General features: G+C 36.2%; 2 protein-coding genes and 1 pseudogene across 6 annotated transcripts in view; 2 read left to right on the forward strand and 1 right to left on the reverse strand.

The window, feature by feature from the left end:
* On the forward strand, nt 1-3,122 carry LOC113236690 (annotated as a pseudogene).
* Nucleotides 3,123-10,605: 7,483 nt separating this feature from the next.
* On the forward strand, nt 10,606-15,519 carry LOC113236858 (fibrinogen alpha-1 chain). Of its 2 annotated transcripts, none has more exons than XM_026473067.1 (8): nt 10,606-10,780; nt 12,089-12,226; nt 12,930-13,111; nt 13,373-13,577; nt 13,676-13,777; nt 13,905-14,080; nt 14,159-14,758; nt 15,149-15,519. In XM_026473067.1, exons 1-8 carry the CDS (start codon nt 10,659-10,661, stop codon nt 15,490-15,492), a joined length of 1,869 nt encoding a protein of 622 aa, XP_026328852.1. In that variant the 5' UTR covers nt 10,606-10,658; the 3' UTR covers nt 15,493-15,519. The 2 variants fall into 2 exon arrangements, with proteins under 2 accessions (XP_026328852.1, XP_026328853.1); XM_026473068.1 differs by lacking the exon at nt 15,149-15,519 and adding an exon at nt 14,947-15,047.
* A 5,228-nt stretch (nt 15,520-20,747) lies between these two features.
* The window catches only part of LOC113236987 (calcium uniporter protein, mitochondrial), a 148,747-nt gene continuing 146,776 nt past the window's right edge, over nt 20,748-22,718 (reverse strand). The window contains exon 9 of one of the 4 annotated variants that reach the window (XM_026473223.1): nt 20,748-21,655. In XM_026473223.1, the coding sequence (XP_026329008.1) occupies nt 21,497-21,655 (159 nt within the window). In that variant the 3' untranslated portion in view covers nt 20,748-21,496. The remainder of the gene's footprint in view (nt 21,656-22,718) is intronic. The other 3 variants (XM_026473224.1, XM_026473225.1, XM_026473226.1) reach the window with 3 other exon arrangements.

Raw genomic sequence — 22,718 nt, forward strand, 5'->3', positions numbered from 1 at the left:
ATGAATACCCAAGTGCCCGGCGGTGCTAGTAGCAACCGCGGCGCTGATGGACGGTGTGGAAGCTCTGGCAGCAGGGGTTCTAATCTTCGGGTGGGATTCGACTGTCGAACGACCCTGGCCCTGGCAACTTATGAGGGACGCACACTGCGGTCCGACGAGAGGATCGTCGAGTTGGAAGAGGAGGTGGACAAGTTATACTGGGACATCGTGGGGCTGTCGGAAATCCGTAGAGAGGGGGAGGACACGATAGCCCTGCAATTTGGCAACTTGTTCTACATCAGGGAAGGTTTATCGTCCACAAATCCCTCATTGGCAACATCATATCCATCGGAAGTGTGTCGAATATGGTTGCAGACCTTATACTCAGCTACTCGTTGAAGGTCATACAGGTCTACGCACCGACCTCAACACACTCAGACGAGGAAATTGAGGCTATGTACGAAGACAGAAGTCGAGCCATACATACCTCCCAAACACACTTCAATGTTGTCATAGGGGATTTCAACGCCAAACTGGGCAGTCGAAGGGACGATGAGACGAGGGTGAGGAAATTTGGTTATAGGCAGCGAAATTCCATGGGCCAAAGGCTGGCAGACTTCATGGAAAAGGGGGAACTCTTTATGATTCTTCTTCCAAAAGCCGCCTCAAAGAAAATGGACCTGGTTAAGTCCCGATGGTGTCATAAGGAATGAGATAAACTTCATATTGACCAACAGGAGACATTCAACAATGTTTTGGTGATCAATAGGGTGAAAACTGGAAGCGATCACAGGATGGTAAGACGCTTGTTGAATATCGACGTCAAACGCGAGAGGTCACGACTGGTGAAGTGTACTTTGCGACCCAGCGGTGCCCATATAAATGACGACTGCTTACAGCAGTGCGACTATTTGGATGAGATTGGAAACAGGCTGGTAGAGACTGTCCACACGATTGGGTTAAAAAAAGTTCTTCAAGGCCCGCTGCAAGGACAGGCCACAGAAACTTTCCGATCATACTCTCAAACTAATGGCAAATTGACGCACTATGATACGGCAGTCCTTAGAGGATGCTAAAGTCCTTAGACAGCTCAATAGACACATGGAAGTCCATGCGACACGACATACGGGTCTTTAATACCAACAATATTAAAGATACCTTAGAGCGGAACAAGGGCTCCAAAGTGTTTGCAAGGGACATGTCTATTGGGCAAAGTCAGCTTAGAAAGCTGAAGACGGATGATGGTAGCGTTGTATCGTCCAAGCCAGGGGTACTGGGAGAGATCGGGAGGTTATATAGCCAACTATGTGCGTCGATTACTCAGCCTGTTGCTGATATAAAAGATCCTAGAGCCAAGCTCGCCCGGGATATCCCCGGTATAATTACCGGGGATATCCCGGACATCAGCCTGTACGAGATTAGGATGGCTCTGAAACAGCTAAAAAACAACAAGGCACCGGGTGAAGATGGGCATCGATGGACATCGGAGTTTCTGAAAGCGGGTGGAACACAGGAGCTAAAAGTCCTTCAGAGGCTCTTTGATTCAGTCTTACTCAAAGGTTATATGCCAGAAGCGTGAAATAGAAGCGTAGTGATACTCTTCTTCAAAAAGGGAGATAACACCTTACTGAAGGACTAAAGGCCCATTTCGCATCTATGCCACAAACATAAGCTGTTTTCACGAGTCATCACGTCACAACATCAATGGCGAGTACATCACTCACTTTGAGAAAGAGGTCAATCGTCGAATCCAATTCGGTTGGGCAGCTGTCTGGAAGCTCCGGAACGTCTTCTCGTCCGCAGTACCGCGGTCCTTGAAGACAAAAGTCTTCGAGCAGTGTTTGTTGCCAGCGATGACCTACGGCTCTGAGATGTGGTCACTGACAATGGGCCTCCCACACGCAAAATAGGCGCCTTGACGTCGAGTTGCGGACACCAGCCCGTTACACAGTACAGTACCGTACCAAGTGCTATGAGCCTCATAAAAAAGCTCGAAGTCACTCAACGAGCCATGGAGCGAGCAATGCTCGGTATTTCTCTACGTGATAGAATCAGAAATGAGGAGATCCGTAGAAGAACGAAAGTCACCGACACAGCCCAAAGGATTAGTAAGTTGAAGTGGCAGTGGGCAGGGCACATATAGGGCACATATAGACCACGAATTGGAAGGCGTTCAGCGGGTCGGCCCCCTACTAGATGGACGGATGACCTGGTAAGGGCTGCAGGTAATCGATGGATGCACGTTGCGTCCGTCCGGCTAGTCTGGTAATCTTACGGGGAGACCTATGTTCAGCAGTGGACGTCTTCCGGCTGATATGATGATGATGACAATATTATTTGCTGACATTTTTTTCTAAATCTAAGCTTTATGAGATTATTATCCAAAATGCAGCTAAATTACCTACCCTACAAGTAAATATACACAATTGAATTTGGTTAATGCGTATTTGGGGGTCGTGGGACAGACAGATACGCAGACAATCGCAGATAGAGATCGTCAATTTTATTTGCGCTTCGTGGGTATGAGTTATAACGAGGAAGGAAGTTGTAATTTTCAAGATACTTGTGCATATCAGAATATACTATTTTAAGTCAAAGATTAAGGATAATACAGTTAGTTACGCAGATTGAGGCGTATTTCAATAATTTGTCGTAATCAAGTCGTCGTAATATACCTACCCACTAAAATGTCATCCCGTGAAATCGTATTAAATATCGGGTGGGAAGTCTCATTGAAATGAGACCGCAAAAGAAACTTAAAACTTGGTATCTGTATAAAACTTGTGTTTTCGACTGTTGTTGCTTAAGTACCTATCTTAAATGTATAATTTTAGCATGGAGCCTTGCTTATAGGTTACAGACTGTGTATATCAAACAATGAAATAGGTACAAACAACAATTGATACAAAGCCCCATAAGTACCTCCCAAAAGCGAGGTCTCCCAAAAACAAAGCATATTTTCAATACAACAACCGAACATGCAAGCAATCTGCGCAGAAGCAGCCAGTATCGACGCCTGCGCACCTACCGTGAAGATGCAAGATGCCCTTCGCTCCATTGTAAGCTGGCCCTCCGACCTCCCGCACTCCCTCGTTAACATATTAGTTATGGTAAAAAGTGTAGTGTATTCTCTACTGCCTTAGTATTAGTATTCTTTGGTATAATGTAAGTGCAAAGTAAGCAAATAAAGCCTTTGCGGTGAAAAAATTAAAAATAATAACACAACCTTTTCAGTCAAACTATCCTAGATATCGAAAGATACTTAACTAGTTTGATATTCCTTGAAAAGATAGTTACTTACTGTTGGAGATAATGCCAGCGCCAAACTAATATTAAACTAAAAGTATGAAAAGCGTTTAATGCTACAGAGTAGACGATAAGTATAAGGCAATACGTTAATATTAGGAGACGCATACAAGGAGTGACACGTTTACGATAGGTTGGTCCGTGATTGGCATGTTATGGGTAACCATTGAAATTAGAACATCTTATCCGGACGAACGTATGTGATAAAAACTATTATTCACAGGGTAATTAAGTAAACGAGGTATAAACCGTTTATAAACTGTTTTAAAAAGCATAAAGCTTTTTTTATGATACCATATGACGGGACGAACAAATGGTGCACCTGGTGGTAAGTGACACATCTGTCCATAACAGTTGCAGTGCCACTCAAAGCTTTAAATCGCAAAGATCTGAGGGGTATTGCCATAGAGCCCGTCACCCTGAGACGTAACTTGACAAGTCCCACGTGCCTGTAATTTCAACAGCACCCTTAACCCTTCAAAACCGAAACGTAGTAATGCTCACATTACTGCTTAGCGGCAGAAATAGGTAAGGTGGCAGAACTTCCCTGGACCAACTCTTTCACAGAGACCTCTACTGCTAAATAAAACATCAATAAAGAACGTACAAAAATGCTTTCAAATTTTGAATGATTAATAATGGTAACGGTTAAAAAAGTGTTGCGACGGTTTTTCTTTAAATTTTCTAACTGTGATATCAAACCTACAACACTGCATACCTAGTAAAACGAGAAACTAATTACAAATTGCAAGATAAAAAATGTCTAAAAATGTGAAAAAAATAATCTTCAACACTTAAAACATGAAGGCCATTTATCATTTTTCAATCGCACCTGTCATAATTCTATACCAGGCTATGGAGTAACTTCCTTCGGCGGTAGAACTACCCCCATTCAATGTTAAACCATCGGCTAAACGCTCTACTGGTCACATTATAACATGTACAGTTGATCGCAATAAATATAATTTGCACATAAACCCCTGGAGATGTCACGAGGATACATATTTTTTTTTTTTATAACGTTATTGTCACTTTATTAACTTGAGATCACAAATAATGGAAGGACTGTCTTTTTCAAGGGTTTTTAATATTTGAATTGTTACGACCCGAAAACTTGTAACACGCTAATACCTAAAATGTATAGTGGGATTAGGAAGTATTTTTGTAGTCAGACTAAATACAAAACTCGTAGACTGTACTCGATAGCGAGATGTTGACCCAAATCAGAATTTAAATAAAAACCACATTCTTTGTCTTGAGAAACAATATGAGGTACAGTTAACAGGGTACCAAGTACTTAAGGGTGTTTTGTAGAAAAAAGTGACTCCTTATGCTTAGTACAAATAAATCAGAGCGGATTGCACTTTTGCCAATAAATTCCAAATTAAATTCACTTCTTTAGGATTGTTATTCAAGGATGTCAGGAAAATACTAGTTCGACATTGTTATTTATATGTATACACTACATAATAATACATACATAATTTTGATTTACTGTATGTACAATTCCAGAAAACAAAAGTTAAAATTGACTCTTCATTGCATTGCCTAATATATTTAGGTTACGATATTTAACGTCTTTCTCACTTGTTTCTGGTCAAGCAACCTTGATGTGAACCCATCCGCATCATAGGATACTTTGGCGAATGGATAACAATGAATTATGGGTAGGTACGGATATCTTCTAGAGGTCCCTGACTTCCGTTATATTCCTTTTATACTTTGATTAATTAAATGACTTGCATTAAAAAAATGTATATAGATGCAAGTCATCATCAATAACCAGTTAATGTAAATGGTAAGTGTAGAATATACTTAGTTTCGATTCTGATGATGATGAAAGGCCATTTTGTATGAAATCTAATTCTGTTTCTAATTACGTAATTAGTCAAAAGGGAGTAAAATTTTGAAATTAACAGTTTAAATTATTTTTTATTCCTAATTTTTTACGTCACACTCGATGATGCCAATACATACATACATGTTATACATGGTACGTGAGTCGTAGGATTTCTAACGGACAACTGAAAATATACCAAAAGAATAATCAAGGATATACGTTGAACTGTAGTTTAACCTAAATAGCTCGGATAATAATCATTTTTATTTCAAAATAATAAAAGTCTACACACAACAGGTATTTTTCTTCCATTCGGGGACTATCAGCCGCCATTTTTATACTGACACCTCTCTTATCCGTGTCATCTTTCACTCTTTTCTTGGGCCTTCCTTTTCCCTTATAACCCTCCACATTTATACTTAACACTTTTCTCATGACATGACATTCCTCCCTCCATATGACATATCAAAGCATAATAAAATGATTCGACTAATTTTGTTTGCGGAATCTTTAAACCTCTCTCCTGAAAAGTTATAATTTTGCAAATGTGACCTTATTGCATCAATGATGCGGATTGTATATTGCATTTTAGTCAGTAGGTCGAGGTAAAATCTCCCTACTTATATGCAAATAGTATATAATATACTATAAATAAGTAGGGAGATTTTAACAAACGCTGCCATCACACTTCAGATTGTAATCATGGTCATGCAATGCGAAATACTAATTTTAAAAGCGCGGAAAAAATATTTGATGCCCCATACAAAATGTGAGCGGTCCATTACTAATTTATATGGTAAAAACCATAGAGAAACAACACAATAATAACATTGACCTACCAATAGTAATGTTTGTTTAAATAGTGGACCGACGGCAGCGTAGAGCTTCACAAGTCAGCGAATACAATTCGGCACAATAATCCAAGATGACCGCACCGGAACCAACCTTTTCGAATGGTTTCCATTGCCTTCAGTTTTCCAGCCAATCGTGCTGTGTGGTGTGGTAAAAAATGGCGACTATCGTTTCCTAATATTATTGATTGCAACTTTACTGACACCCATCCGCCGCGCTATCTATAAATCTATCGAGACGCTGCATTGAAGTTGACAATGCCGTGACTGTGAGGCTGTGCTTGGAACTTGAGGGTCAGTGTCAGCTTTGCCTATGGTGTACGATGTGCCGCGTACACGGCACACGGGCGCAGGGTCCTAGAGGCCGCCGAGTGTCGCTCGCGATGCTTCCAAAGAGTAACAGGGGTACTGCTTTCGAATATCATTAAAAATTGCACCATTTGCACCCTAGTTTCCGATCACTGGGGAAAATATATCTGTAAGCATTCCGCTTTGGTCGCATCCCTACTAAAGGGCGCCAAGGTATTGTTTGCATCTGGGTGCTACATGGGTTACACTGGCACTGTAGAGGGTCTTGCACTAACGAAAACTGCCAGTTAGTTTATTTTAGTGAGCGCCGTCTCGTTCGTGCGAAAAATATGGTACCGCGCACACTAAAGGTCTCCCAACAGAATTAGACATTTATTACAGCATTGTGCGGCAGACGGACAAGGAAGCGAAACAAAAGCCGGACGCGGTTATTAATTAACCCGATAATGAATACGGCCCATTAATTGCTGTATTGGTGTAGACTATAGTCCTTCACGGTTATCTATACCCACCGAAAGATTTAGTTTTTTAAGATTAGGATGTTTTTGCATTTCGTATAATTTCAAAGCCACCTTCTATAGTATATCTTTCTGATTTTGAAGAAAACTTGTGATTTAGAAATCTGTGAAATGTTATTCTTCATTTTTTATTTATCAGTTATTCATTGCTTAATTTCCGTGGACATTATTTTTTATTTTTTGTCGTCGAATCTCAAAACCGTTCAAAATTTGAACCGTAATTCGAAAAACAAATTTAAAAATAAAAACTTGCAAGCAGGTAGTTATTAAGTACAAAAATATTTCATTAAAGTCTTCCCTATTAATGGAAAATATTAATTTAAGAGTTAAACTACTTTTTATAAAATAATCTACATTCATCATAATACTACACCATCATATTTGATGATAAATGATGTATTGTTTGTAGTAAAGACCATTATAATTATTATGTTATTTGTTGTGTTTGTTTATGAGATATTTATTTTATTGCAGCATATCATGATTTTTTTACTACCATACTTACAAGAAATAATATTCCTTCGGCCTGAATGGATTGGAACCAGCATCTGTTGCCACACCAGAGCTACCGCTCTTACCAACTGAGGTACAGAGAGTCAGTAGGTCTTACAAATTTCTCTATGTGACGCAATTTATGACTACTATGAAAACCATCTAAACCATTCGTATCCTTAATGTGATCCTACGCCAAAAGCGCTTTTATCACATGAAAGTCTGAAAATATCACGAAGAAATAAAACAAATTACGCATTTATGTGAAATTTTATAACTCTTATATTAAAGGACAAAAAAGTTATCGACTAATTTGGTTCGTGGCACCTTCAAATTTCTCGTTTAATTGTCGTTTTGCAGATGTGACTTTATTACACCGAGGGTTCGCATTCTTCGATTCGAGAGCCCTACGTAATCACGTAGGTGATTTTGTATAGAAAATTTTAAATATGCACGCCAACACATCAAGCTACACATTGACGTATCTTGTTCCGTTGCACTGCAGGCGATTTTCGAACAAAAATGTATAGTCTGATGTGCCGTTGTCCGTACAATACAAGTAATAGAGCTATATTAAATTAATGAAATTGAATCCTATAGTTAGTTCATAGTTTAGCATTGTTTAGTTTTATTTATTATTTTTATTAATTTATTGATTTTATCATCATCAATTCATCAGCAATTGTTACATCGATATATGTACATTTTCACATTGGTATGGGTGTTTAGTTTGCTTTAAATTGAGCAGAATAGTCTTAATATTACAGTGTGTATAAAGAGAAAAAAACAAACTGAATATAACAATAAAAATTATAATTAGTATGTAATAAACAACTATTTTATAATATATATATATATATATATATATATATATATATATATATATATATACTATTTATATTTATTATATATTAATAGTACAAAAAATACTGCTACTTTACTTGCAAAGGATTGCCTTGCGGAGACCGGTTATCGAGTCCGAGAAAATATCTACTGTTGCACTATACTCATTGTGTAGTTTTCTACAAAATATATTTCGGTGAGTGTGCTCATGAGTTCAATCAGCTCATCCCGCCCGGCCTCTTTTACCATCGGATGTCCAGATGCACGACAAAATATCTTAATTGGTGGAATTTCCTTCAGAGGTACTAAGCGCTTTTCATTAATGGAATTTCCTACCTGCGACTGTGTTTTCGAGCACATTGTATAACTGGGTACACAAAATACAGTGAACATTCCAACTTTATATACTAATACATCAGGCAAGGTGGCCAACATTTCACCCATTTTTGAATAGGACAGCCACTCATAAATTTATTGAAGCACTAGATAGAAAATCAGCTCATTAAGCCTCAAAGAAGGATTTCAGTTAGCGGCAATGTACCATTGGTGTTGGTGTTATATTAAAGCTGACGAATATAATTTTTTTTTACTCTTTATTTATTTAGGAACTTTGATCGTTACTGAACATGTCAGCCCCATTAGAAAAACAATACCTCAAGAAAACACTTAATAAAATCCAGACAGATAAATCAAAATACTACCTAACTGATGTATACAAAATCTCCGCAGCGCTACATGTTGGCTAAGACAAAACAGATTGAAACCACCCAACATTAAATAACCGGAAACCAGCCTGTGCAAATAACCTCGCCCTGATAGGCTCCGTCCGAACACACTCCATGAGCGAATGATGTACATCCTCAGGAATCCCACACACTTCGCAATTCGGTGAGTTCACCCTCCGCAGTAAATACAAAAATTTGTTTAATGGAACGGGTCCGGATCGAAACCTATGCGCGCTGACGATTTCACCCCTGCTTAACTTAACATGATCTAACCAAGGGTCACGAGGAGGCTCACTCTGCATTGTTTTATACCAGACTCCTTTTTTCTGGGACCTCACATCGAAATATTCCTTCCTACGAGAATGGAATTTGCTCTTATAGTTTGCAATCACTTCAGAGAAGTCAGGCACAATGTCAACTGTAATATTATTTTCACAAAAAAATGAACTTTGTTTACCTATCTTTTGGAAAATTTGACGAATTATTAACCTATTTAAACTTTACAAATTAATAAATAGTTAGTTTCTAAACAATCCGAATCCTTAGTTTATTAAAAACAGGCAAGCACCTATAATTTGCGGGATCAGTTCCTGGTAGAGACGGAACACAGGATGTGGTGGCCCTCGCCTCTGAGGTGGCAGCCATCTCCACACGACGTTCGCGCACACTCATAGCTATACTAAAAAGATAAGGTAACACTATTGGAGTTTGAGACGGCAAATTGATATAACTTAGAGAAACTCGTCTTAGCCGAACATTACAAACTTTAAGAATATAAATTACAATTATTATATGAGTTACGAACGACTAAACCAATTATATAATTCACTATATTACCTACTGTACATGCTGTAGGCCCAAAGGAGAGGAATTAAATTATTATTTTGCGAAGTAATTCTTCTAGATAAAAAGTCGTACTCCTGTCGTAGAACAGCTCCATATCTTCTACTAAGTTTTGATTACAGTGTCCTCTTTACCGAACCTTTTGATTATACGGGAAGGACACTATTACCTTACCAGTCAGGTCCTGACCACAGATCAGCCCGTTGACATAGACTTCATCCAGTTCTGAAAAGGCTAGTGCCTTTGGTGAGCACCCGAGGGTACATGTTGGTACAGAACCCTATTGTCCAGATTAGTACCGGAGCTGTTGGCTTGCTCACCTGCTGTTGTGGATCTACCTATCGTGGAACAATATTTATGTATTATCTTGACCAAGAAAACGGTGAACGTTGCAATTGCTACAAATTAAAATTTCTAGTGTATCGCATTGTAGACCTATATGTTGTTTTAGTAGCAGTAGATATCCCTGTGAAAGAGTTGAGTTCGTCCAGGGAAGTACTGCCACCTTACCTATTTCTGCCGCCAAGGAGTAATGTCAGAATTACTGTGTCTCGGTTTTGAAGGGTATTTAAAGAAGTGAGTGGCACTGCAACTGTTATGGACAGGCCTGTAGCTTACCATCAGGTGCACAACTTGTTCTTCCTGTCACTTGGTATCATAAAAAAAGTTTTCAAGTAATGACTGTATTGTTTTGAAACGCGATACGTATATCTTTCAATGGAACACAAACCTCTCGTTAATAACAATGACGTCCGGTCGTTTTCACGCGCTATGCCTTTGCCGTACACTCAATTTTAGCGCCATATATAAGAGAGCCTTTGTTTTTTACCTTTGCAGTCAAAGGCGAAACACGAAGGGGCACAGGTCAACCGAAATGAATTTCTGAATTTGGTGGCTCCTTCCGACTTCGGTGGCGGAATTTTCTTAGTTCCCTGGCTAATATTGTGGTACAATGTTGTTAGTGCTAGTGTTGTGGTTGTGTGCCATGGGAAGAACTCAGGTGATCCCTGGAAAGTCCAGGACAAATGATGGGGACTATAATACAGTGAACACAGATGGATCTTTTGATTTTGGGTTTGTAATTTTTACGATATTTTTTGCTTCATATTAGAAAATAAAGAATATTAAAAATTTATACAATATTAAGTACCTATTTTTACAAAGTAGCTAACTACATTTACTATACCAAGTCATATACACTGAGCATTAATTTATAAGGTCACGGTCTTTGGGAGTATGTAGACGAACCTGCATACCTTTCTTACCGTCAACCCATATAGCAATATGATACCTTTCCGACGTGTAAATATCCACCTAGTTGATTATGAATAAAATGCAATTGCATGGTTGCAGTTGTAGAAAACATTTTTTCAAATTTGTTAACTCAAAACATTTATAGTCTCAAAAAAATTATCTAAAAACGTCACCACAGCCCTCAAAGGAGAATATACGTCCCGAAATTACAATAGCATTGTTTTTGTTTATTAAAAATAATGATGCTTTAATATTCAATTTTCATGACATATTTATTGGCAGGCGGCCGTACATAGGGTCTATTAGATTTTGGAAAGTTGACTACAAGTACATAAAATAAAATCATTGACAATTAAAAACAATAGGAAAAACGGCAAGAACTTTTTTTAGCTCGAGAGATAGATTAGTACTTTGTAAACCAGTAAGCAAGTTTATTTTAAAAAAGCTCAAACTTGTTTTTACTGAATTAAGTCTTAATGTGCATTTAAAGTCAACATTATTTAAAGCTTATGGTTATCCCATTGTTAAATACCATTTGTTTTTATATCTTTCATTAATTAAGATACCATGATAGCTTTGGGTAAATACATATACAAATACACTAACTAGATACTGTAGTATTTTTTTCCTTCACATTTAACTTCGTTCATTGTTTTGTTCGTAAAAAATATAATTATGGAAAATCATTGTTCTTATCTTGTTAACAAGCCTAACAATTTTGTCATGAGACATGGCCAGTTAAGCTTTTCATATTTATTATTATGTAATGTACATATCCATTCCTACAGTCACCAAAATATTTTTTAAAGAAGTACCCGTTGTTACATGTATGTTACACACGTGATGATATAGGTGTATTATGTTTTAAAAACATTAATTGTGATTGTCAAAATTGTTTTAAACATGAGTTCTGAAACGTAGTCGTAACTATATCGATACTTTAAATCATATTAAGTGTAAAGAGAGTATTTTGCCTTCCGTAGATGATAGTTTTTATGTATACGTACATAATACATAAAGACTATAACATATCCAAATTTATTATACTTCAATGAATACTTACAATTAGTGCCAAAAAGGACCCTTGAAAGTTAATGTATTATTATATACATGATGATATTTATTCAGATACGCAAACAAGGATCGAGGGCAGAGTTATCACCTGGCACACGGCAACGCCAACGGCGTGGTCGGTGGCCGATTTGGTGCCAAAGATCCAGCCACCGATACCATCAAAGAAACAGTCTACACCGCTGGCCCCAGAGGGTAAGTTCACAGAACTTGATGAACATTTAAACATTTCCAACTATTTTAACTATTTATTATTTACTATTACTTAGAATTTAACTATTTTCGTCAATTCCGTATGCATGTATAATCTCATTTGTAATAAAAGTATAATAGTTATTATTAATAGTTTACGTAAAGAAATACTTACTGCCGCACTTACTTTTTCCCTTCACTACCTCGGAAAGGCGTTCTTTGTCATTAGAAATCTGCGCGCAAAACGCTTTTTGCACGCTAGCGTGGAAAAGATTTTTGAAATTCGAACCTGACGATAGACAGTGGTGCACCCACCGATTTATAAGTCCGTGGGTGCAGCTAACTTTTTCGTTCGATGAATAAAAAAGGTAATGACACGTTCAACTACGCGATTTTGTCGTACATTATTTATGTAATTTAGATCCGTTGGTATATTTTATTCTTATTATGGTTGATATTAAATTAACCACGATTAGTAATTTTGTTTACTAAATTATTTTAATTCGTCGAAGAACTAAAATAACCACATAAAATTATAACACAAATAACACAAAAAAATTAAAATAAATAAGTCCTTCGCTTGCTCAAGTTTCAATACAAGCACTCGCGCCAAACAACTTTGCAGCCTACCTAAGCTGAATTTCGAAAATCGTTGGTTAAGCAGCATCAAAATGATTAAATTTGTACATTTTACATTTCCTTTTAGTTTCCGAGCTAAAGGCCCAAACGTTCACCGAAAGATGGATCTGGATCAGCGTCCGCGTGGACCAATCGGCAACAAAGACGATCCCTATTTCGACCCTAACGAAGATCCCAGCTATTCATACAAGTTCGATACTAGGACTTACTCCAAGAACGAAAATGCCGACAGTAGGGGTGATGTTAAAGGTTATTGGAAGGTCTTTAAATATAATTACAACTATAAGGAAAAAATTATATTTACAAGTTATGAAGCTATGTTTATTATCAAATTTCAGAAATAATGAAGTTGTAAACACTATCGATTGATCACAAATTATGCATGCTTTTAGTCATAAGGCCTTGGCTACTGATCTGCTTATATACATTTAAATGCACTTATTAATTTTCAGATCCGATCTTGTGTAAAATATTATTTATCTTGATATATTTTCACATTTCTTTCTGCAGGTCATTACTCCTTTGTGGACGACATTGGTGAGCGCCACGATGTCTCGTACATAGCTGGTCGGGACACTGGCTTCCATGTGCAGTCAGCCCACCCAGATAGTCCTAATGTTATTGGATCACCCTTCCACCGTGCTCCGCTCGTAAGAGGCGAAGCCAGACCAAGAGGAAGAACTGCTGTACAAAGAGGTCTTGACGGATCTTATAGGTAGCCCTAAACAATCAGTCTTTGATGAGAGACTATCCTCATTTTTTATTATCCGACATTAAAATGCAATTTCAAAACTGTGACGGCGATTATTTCAGATTTATATCAGCGGGCCCGGACCAGAGAAGAACAGAAAGCAGCGACTCCCATGGTAACGTTAGAGGGTCTTATACATTCTTGGACGATAAAGGAGTGCAAAGGTAATCGAAAAAGCTCTTGCAAATACATAAACAGGTTAAACATAATCGTTCTCTTGTTCTCTATATCTCATCAACTGCATCATTTTCTGGGCCAATCTCGTAATGTACTTTTGTGGGAATATTCCAGAACAGTTCACTACATAGCTGGACCAGGCATTGGGTACCGCATCGTGAAAAGCGGCAAGGATCCATACATACCAGCCTACTTTCCCACCATCCCTAGCATGTATGACCCTGACTTCGTTAGCGCTGGATCCATAGCCTTCTCGCCCGATGACAGCGGATCGGATGACATTTTTAAGAGTACGTCGGTTTAATAAAATTAGGATAAATCGCATGTCCCGAAGTAGAAAGTTAGCCTAATATAAAATCCTATTTCAGGACCAGAAGGTACAGCAGCGTCAGGCCACGTTAAACCGCCGCCCTTCCCCGACAAAGACAGACCTGGAAAGAAACCTATACCATCTTCCAGTAATAGCGCTGAAGATGATTCAAATGAAAGTGGTTTTAACTCGGGCTCCAGTTTCCCAGGTTCTGGATCTGGCGGTACCAATTATAAGCCCGGTTCCGGATCTGGAGGTTCCAGTTATGGTTCTAGTTCAGAATCTGGAGGCTCCAATTATGGGTCTGGTTCAGGTCCGGGTTCTGGAGGTGACAGTTATGGGTCTGGTTTAGGATCAGGTAGAGGTGGTTCAAACTACAAGACAGGATCAGGAAGCGAAAACTCCAACTTTGGTTCTGAAGGATCAAACTATGGAGGATCTGAATCTGGGGTTTCAAACTTTAAGCCCGGTTCGGGTGGTACCAGTTTTGGTTCCCGAACAGGATCAGGTTCTGGTGGTCCAAACTATGGCTCGGGATCCAGTTCCAGTCTTGGATCAGGACCCAGTGGTACTGGTTTTGGATCGACAGGTGGCGATGGTTCAAGCTATATAGATGAAGACGGATCAAGTTTGGGCGCCAAACCAACGAAAGTTCCAGGTGATAATGAGTAGTATGAACTGGCATTGTGGTTGAAGTTCGTGATCTTTGTTTAATGTCGCTATTCAAGAGCATAACTCGATTTTGTATCGTTCCAAATGTACATAGTTATCTAGATATTATATTAAGGACGAAGGAGAGTAATTCCTTTTTATTTTACAAAGATATTAAATATGACTTTCTTGCAGGAAAACCAAAATCACGAGCTTCAAATCCCTCACATAACGGTTGAAGATTGCACTAGAATTAACTCTTATTTATACAAACATTGCTTGATTGCAATAAACAATATTCACCTACCAAACTGGTTTTTATTACACCAACACCTTGCGGCACATAGCACAAGCACAGCATTTGTCCAGCAAATTTAGAGAACCTTAAACATTGCAGGCAAGCCAGGCCGACGTCCGACCAGCAAGCCTAACAGGCCAACGAAGAAACCATACGTGCCTTTAAAACCATTCCAGACAACGAACATTAAAGAGGACGAATACGATGCCGACAATGACGATAGAAACACACCACAGTTCGGTGTAGGGTTCAATATAAATAAAAAACTTGGTGCCACCACAATTTACAAACCCGGTACAACTATTATCAGAAACATAGGGCAAGATTACTTCGGTGTGCCACCAGGTGTTTCAGTCAGAGCCCATGTACAAAGCATTGATTTATATCCTTACGACTCCAAACCTCTGTCCCCTTCTGAAGCCATAGAAAAAGATAAAACATAATTTTCTTAAATTTTGTACAAATACAGGTTCTCATACTTACACAAAACTGTTATTAACATAGCTTTATACTGTAACATAGTTAAACTAACTTATTTAAATAAACATGTAAGTCACTATCGTTTAGTGTTTGATTTTAATAGCAATAAAAATAAATTAAACACGGTCTGTGGTAATTTTTTGAAAAATTTATTCGAACAATACGACTGTTAACAAAATGCAAAATATAGTAACTGTTAAGGAGTCAGGTCAGGGTGTTTTAGAGTGCTTGTGACGTCATTCCATATCTCGCTCCCAAAAATCACTCCAATAACAACCATAATAGTAATTAAATATAGAAAAGGGTGTAACAAAGTTAGGTAACAAGAAAAGTTAATTGGAAGGGTAAATTTGGCAAAGTTGAAAGGCTGACAACTTAGCAGAGAATACCAGACATACAGGCTATTCTTCAATACGAGCCTTCGATGGTAAGTATTGGTAAGTAGTCTTTATATTATCATTATCATCAGATGAAATTAGGCAATAGACCGTTCATATATCAATATTCTTTATTAAGTTGTCAAACCACATTAACAATAGTATGTAGACATATTATTATTATTCTAAATTGAAATTTTTTATTTAAGAATCTAACTACTTGATGGTGAGATTGTCATTTTGTAGATATTCGAGATATAAACATTTGGATACAAAACTCTAGGATCTTAGAAGGAACATTTCATATCCGGTATCTCAACCTAAAAGATCGCGATATACAAAACATAGGTTGAAAATCTGAAAAACTTACGCATATTCTTTCGTATCAAACATTTAACGCCACTACAATTTCGGAAAATTTAAAATTACTATTTGATTCTACAAATAACAAATATGTTACTTAGAATTAAATTTATTTGTAATAAAACTATAATGAAAAACCTATACACTATTGTAAACTTCTAAAAATAACTAAACTGCATTTGAAATAACTTATACTAAAAATCACACGTTTGGAATTGAACAGTTGAAACGTTTGATTGTACAATAAATAAATTCTAATGTAACATCAACTGAAGCTTAGCTCCACCTTATACTTTACATTTTAAATATATAAAAATCTGTATATTTTCATACATTAGAAAGTCATTAGATAGATTCCTAAAAGGCAAATTAGCAAATCACAAGAGAAAGCTTACTTGATCGAAGATTTTATGTGCCCTCTTACAACTAGGTTAAAAATATATACACAGTTTTAGACCGTTTATGAAGGCCCGAAAAGCGAAAGAGCATTTTCTTGGTGTTTGACAACTTTAGGGTGAGTATATCCACGATTCGATTTTAAAAGTAAACGCGTGGGTGGCGTGCAATTCAACACTGTTTATTAAATTTATGAATGATAAACTTGAAATACTCGGCCATACCTGCACGAGTTCAAAATAAATAATTTTATTAAATAAAAACATCTGCAAGTTCCCAAAGTGACAAATGATGCAAGCACACCACAGCAGCTCGGACAAAAGTCGTTGAATTTAAAAGATGTTTATATTCAACGTCTCAAAGGTTTAGTTTCTTTATGATAATTGGTGATTATATGAAGAGATGAAAAATATCTTTTCTATGATACAGATTATGAAATCGTTTGAATAATTCAAATGTTCCAAAACAATCCAGTATGCTTCCAAGGTTATAAAAATTCCTTAAAAATGTAAGAAACAGTGATTTGTACGGTCAATACAACGCACAGCTTTCACTGCAGTTCAAATTTATTTCTATGCCATTTACGATAAGAACGGCCCATAGTTTAAACTGAGTACGCTGTCGGCAGTGATTAATGTTTAAAAATGTTGTTAATATCTTTTAGATTCTAATTATATTCAGAACCGCGGTTTTAAACCGCTTGTGTTTACACTTTCGCACATCTTAAATGTCATATGCGAGAGAAAAAAAAAGCAACTTGAGCAGCCGCGCCGCTACCACCGAATCTCTGAATAATAAAACACCGAACTTTCAAACCAAATTAATATCAATTTTTTTGTATTACAAAAACGAGTCTCTCCTAGCCGAAATTGAAAATAAACGTGACCACAAAATCTGTATCAAAGAAAGCACTAATTTTTACAATGACCAGATCATCTTATTATGTAATTTTTAACATGGACTGACAATGTTTTGCACATTAATTTCACAGCCATTATTTTACCTACGGCGTCGTGTCATTTACTTTACATATAACATAGGTAAGTAATAGGAAATGAAACTATTTTTCCGGATTTAAATCGCGTATATTTGTTTTTTCAAACAAACCGACGTTTCGGGCCTTTTACAGGTCCGTGACCAAGGGACCGTGTAAAGGGCCCGAAACGTCGGTTTGTTTGAAAAAACAAATATACGCGATTTAAATCCGGAAAAATAGTTTCATTTCCTATGTGTAACAATCGCGAAAACCTAAGAACTCGATATAGGTAAGTAATGTAAAATATTTAGGCTAACGCCTAAATATTTTGCATAGGCCTTTTTTAAATAAAATTAAGGCAACGTTTATTTCATATTCATATAAGAGGTTAAAGTATAGCGGACCACATAATCGAAATTGCCACTTAGTCCAAATTTAATATTTCTGCACTCATTGATCGATGGCTCATTATTGGGATATTTTCTACCAAGGTTCGATAATTATCTTAATATATCTTTATCTTGATATTTATAAAATTAATTGGAACATTGAAATGCTACCGTTAGCATAGTCTTGCATGTATTTGTGTAGGAGACGTAACCAAACGTGTGAAATGTTAGTCTCAAATAAAAAGTCACAAACCAAATCATTTTCCCAAATATTTATTTTCGTTTATTTAGTTTTCCCATTGTCTTCCTTTTTTAGTCAAAAATTAAAAAAACAAAACAAAGAATGAGCGTAGATAATACATTCAAAGATAATAAATATCTTGATAATTTTGAACCTCGTTTTCTACCTTTTATTCCTCGACTCCTCCTTAAGCCATTGCAAAGAACACAGTATAAATATATACGGCTCAATTCCGAACAGTTTAGAATCCTAACAGTTTGCAGCAAGGACCGTGGCCCACGAACCCCTAGTGTATTAGTAAAGAAAATACATGTTACAAAAAAAAATCCATTAATAAATGAACACAATTTTAATTAAACTCAACAGCAAAATTCCTTTTTAAATAAACCAAAACAAAAATTCAACTCAACACGAAGATCACCAAAAAAATTGAAGTGGTTTTCAATTAATATTATGAAATCAAAAGAAATCCCGTGTAACGTACAAGCACCAACTCTTAAATTCTATTTTTGTGCAATTTTTATAATAGATGACTAATTTTTTACTTGTGCTATTGTTGAATTTGAACTTTCTTATTTTATTAATTAAATAGCTGAAACAACAACGACTATATTCCAGGTATGTACGTAATGTATCAAAAGCTAAATTCATTAGACAGGTTCATAGGAGAAAGAGACTAGATACTTTAATTATTACTAGCTACTTAAATATTAGAAAAGCTGAAATCTTCCGAGGTGTATTGGAATAGCTGAATGCATATTCTAGATTACCATTTTATGACATCCATCCTTATAGACAATGCAAACAGTTATGCGTATAGTGTGACAAGTTAATAAAGAACTTTTTATTTATAGAGCGAGTAGGGATAATTCGGATGTCCGGTAAGCTTGCTCAGCCGATTTTCGTTCCTAAAATTTTGTTGTTAGATAAATATTGAAAGCCAGACAAAAAAAGGGTGATACTTGAATTTGTTGCTAAGTTTGGACCATAGAATGACCTAATCGTAAGTTCTTTATTAACTTGTCAATAGCACTTAACAAAATGTAGAGTTTCCGCAAGATATTGGCACAGATCTTTAAAATATTGCAACTTCAAACGATACTTGGTAACTACGAAGTCTTCGACGTCATTTTCAATGGTTCAGTAAATTACATAAGTATTAGTTAATATATTAATCTTATACCTATAGGAAACTATATTTTCTGAGCGTAGTGTTAAGTTAATAAATTTAAAAACATAAGGCCTAATTGCATCACTTTTCTAGTACTACTACATAATTCTAATTCGTATAGATTCTGTAGTGCAGAATCTCTAGCAAAGTAGAAAGCACTACAGTTTGTTCCTTTACAACTTTTTTAATAAAATAATGCATGTGATATCTCATAATGTACTAGATACTGGGTTTGGGCACACAATTAGGCCTGATTCTTCATAGCATTATACAACCAAATGAATATTGTGTACGATAGAGGATGAATTTGTTTAATTTGAAGCGATCGAAATGTTAAAAGTTCTTGTAGTAATCTTTTTATCCAATTGATATGTTCGAAATAGGCTTAACAGAGTATGACATGTCTCTTTAGATGTGCCGATGAAGGACTATGGCCGCATGTGATTCTTCTCCAGAAATGCGTCGTATATGGTTGGTTCTATACAATACCTACATAACCGTAGTTTTAAAGTTACATAAGATTCTAATAATAGACTTCACAAATACATGCACACTTCACAAATGACATTTGCAGTCGATGTTTAGGTGAAAAAAGTTTACACTTTTACACAGTAGTAAATGCATAATGCTATAAAGAGATAATAACTAATAAGTTAAACAATTTTTCTAAGAAAAAAAATGATTGCACTAAAATTTTAAGACCGTTTCGTTTCCAGGTTTTACCACTTAGTTTTTAAATTTACAATAAAAAATCCCTACATTTTTCTACACACTGCTTTTAAATAGGTAAAAACAACGTACTTAATATGAAAATAAAATAGAATTCACCGTTACATTTTTACAAAGTAAATTTAATTTACACAGCACAATTAAAAGTCAACAAAAATAAAACCACGTTTTTCTTGTCAAATAAATTTTAGGAAGCAATGCTGGAGATAGTTATTGGCTGTACATAGGTTGTAATAAAAAATCAATAATTGCCTTTTTAGGACACAACAACTGAACAAAAATCTTTTGTGCAACTTTAAGGTCAATTCATCAACAAGCTAATTTTATATCTAAGACACAATTATCATTATTCTCTTATACAAACATTTCACTGCTACTTCGTTTTAAAAAAATGCATAACAATGTAGAATAAATGTCGTATGCACCGTAAGACACTACAACATGTTAAAAACACAAAAGGAGTCTATAAAAAACAATTTACTAAGATTTTAATTTCAAATAAAGTATATAGATTTTAAGACTTTCGTGGTTATTCACTAAATGATTATCACTAGTATCAGGTTTCTTACCACGGTATGACTTCTTTTTATTTTCCCGATATTTCTGAACGGGAAAATAAAAAGAAGTCATACCGTGGTAAGAAACCTGATACTAGTGATATTCAAATAAAGTACACTCACTAGATTTCAAGATCACTATCTATTAACTGCGGCATTATTAATCTTTTATTGAAAGGTTCTTCCCACGGTCCGTTATTTTGCAGATTTTCTCGCACAGCCGACGACTTCCGACAGCCACACACCAGTCTCACTCTTTCATATTAATAATGAACCAGATACATAGTAATAATCTATCATCGTGCACCGATCCCGCCCATTTTTCGCTGTACGTTGATATATGCACCGCTCCGGACGCGCCTGCGTTACCACTGACGAATATATGCTTTTAAAATATAAATTAAGCCCAGTTTAGAATTATTTGTTCGATCCTATAAAAGTGACGAAAGTAGTTATGTACGCTTAGGTAAACATCAACAAAAGTCCCGAAATCATGCCACAGCTGACGGTATATATGTAGGTTCCCCTTAGGTATGTGATTTATTTCATAAATAAATAAACGCTTGAAACATTCCTAAAATATTCATTTCCCTTTCTCAACTAAGTACCACAAAAATAAAAATCGAAAGAACAATCACTTATGTCCTTCTTCAATCCCGCTTATTTCTTTAATATCACGGGACTTCATAGCAAGACGATTGTAAAATATTTGTATAAGAGCATTTGTGTGTCGCTATGCGTCTACTTGCGACGCAAGTGAAACCAATATTACGTGATTTTTATCTTTTTGCTGGTCTCCTCAATAATGTTCTTTATTTTGGAAAGTGGTGAACGCTTGTCCTCTCCGACTTTCTCAACATAAGAGGAAGGTAGGTGGATTTGAAGTGGATCACGCAGCCGAGCTAAATCTTTTTCTAATTTGTTGATCTGAAATGTAACAAACATTAAAGCATTACAAGATTGTAAAATTCATTAATTATAACCGCTTAAAACAGAGAATTTCTCCTCTTCCCAGTATAGGTATCAGTGGCGAATAGTAGATAATTGAAAAAAATCTAGAAACTAGAAACTAGATAACAGAACAATTCAACAAAAATCGGTGTTTTACCAATTTACAAATTAAAGCCATAATATTGTCTTGACACGCCAACAGACGATTTAACCTATAAAAACAATGAAAATTAGAAACAATTAGTAAAGCTAGTTCCATAAAGAAAAACACCAGGGAGAACGATCAATTCGGTCGCCATTATTTTCAACAAAAACAAACAAAACAAACTAAAATATAATTATATTAAGTACAAATTAGTATTGAAATAACAAAGCAATTTACACACTTTCTATCGAGACGAGACCATGTACCTTTCTCGCTTTCACATGTATATTGCTAATTATTCTATCCCTTAATAACCCGTTTTGAATCAAGTTGACTTGTAATAAATATACGGTATGAAAACTAACAGAACACATTCGTTTTTTCGTAAGATTGAAAGGTATAGTAAGATAGTAAAGGAGCTTGCGTGTCTCGTCGGAAAAAGATATTCAGGCGCTAGGAGAATTTAGGAAAGTAGAGTAGATAAGTGTATACTGTTATGATTCGATTAATCAATTTCATAAGGTAAGTAGATGAGAATTGTGTTATATGGTCTCTTCGCCACAATACTTCGTCACATTAGGGAATACTGTTGTTGAAACAAATTATTTACTACAGCCACTGGTAGCTATAAAGGTACCTGGCTGAGTTAAGAAAATCTTTCATAGATTTCTCACAGACGGCGCTATGGCAAAAAGTCGTTAAAAAATAGAAAACAAACATCTGCAACAAGCACAGATAAATTCGCATGATCCGAATGGTAAAGGCGTTAGTTCAGGTCCAGCCGGCTCAAAGGGATTTTTCTTTGTGTTCGACCTTTGTATTACATAATTATAACAATCTAGTGGAGTAATTTCACAAAAATAATTGAATGTTATGGTATTAAAACATCGTGAC

Source organism: Hyposmocoma kahamanoa, unplaced genomic scaffold (genome assembly GCF_003589595.1).
Source record: "Hyposmocoma kahamanoa isolate Upper Pololo Valley unplaced genomic scaffold, ASM358959v1 92, whole genome shotgun sequence".
In the NCBI taxonomy this organism is placed as follows: domain Eukaryota; kingdom Metazoa; phylum Arthropoda; class Insecta; order Lepidoptera; family Cosmopterigidae; genus Hyposmocoma; species Hyposmocoma kahamanoa.

What these genes read in the sequence shown, in the direction of transcription:
- LOC113236858 (XM_026473067.1), top strand. Translation starts at nt 10,659, where the DNA reads ATGTTGTTAGTGCTAGTGTTGTGGTTGTGTGCCATGGGAAGAACTCAG. An exon ending in GATGGATCTTTTGATTTTGG is followed by an intron (nt 10,781 to 12,088) that starts GTTTGTAATTTT and finishes ATATTTATTCAG; the next exon opens with ATACGCAAACAAGGATCGAG. An exon ending in CAGTAGGGGTGATGTTAAAG is followed by an intron (nt 13,112 to 13,372) that starts GTTATTGGAAGG and finishes TTCTTTCTGCAG; the next exon opens with GTCATTACTCCTTTGTGGAC.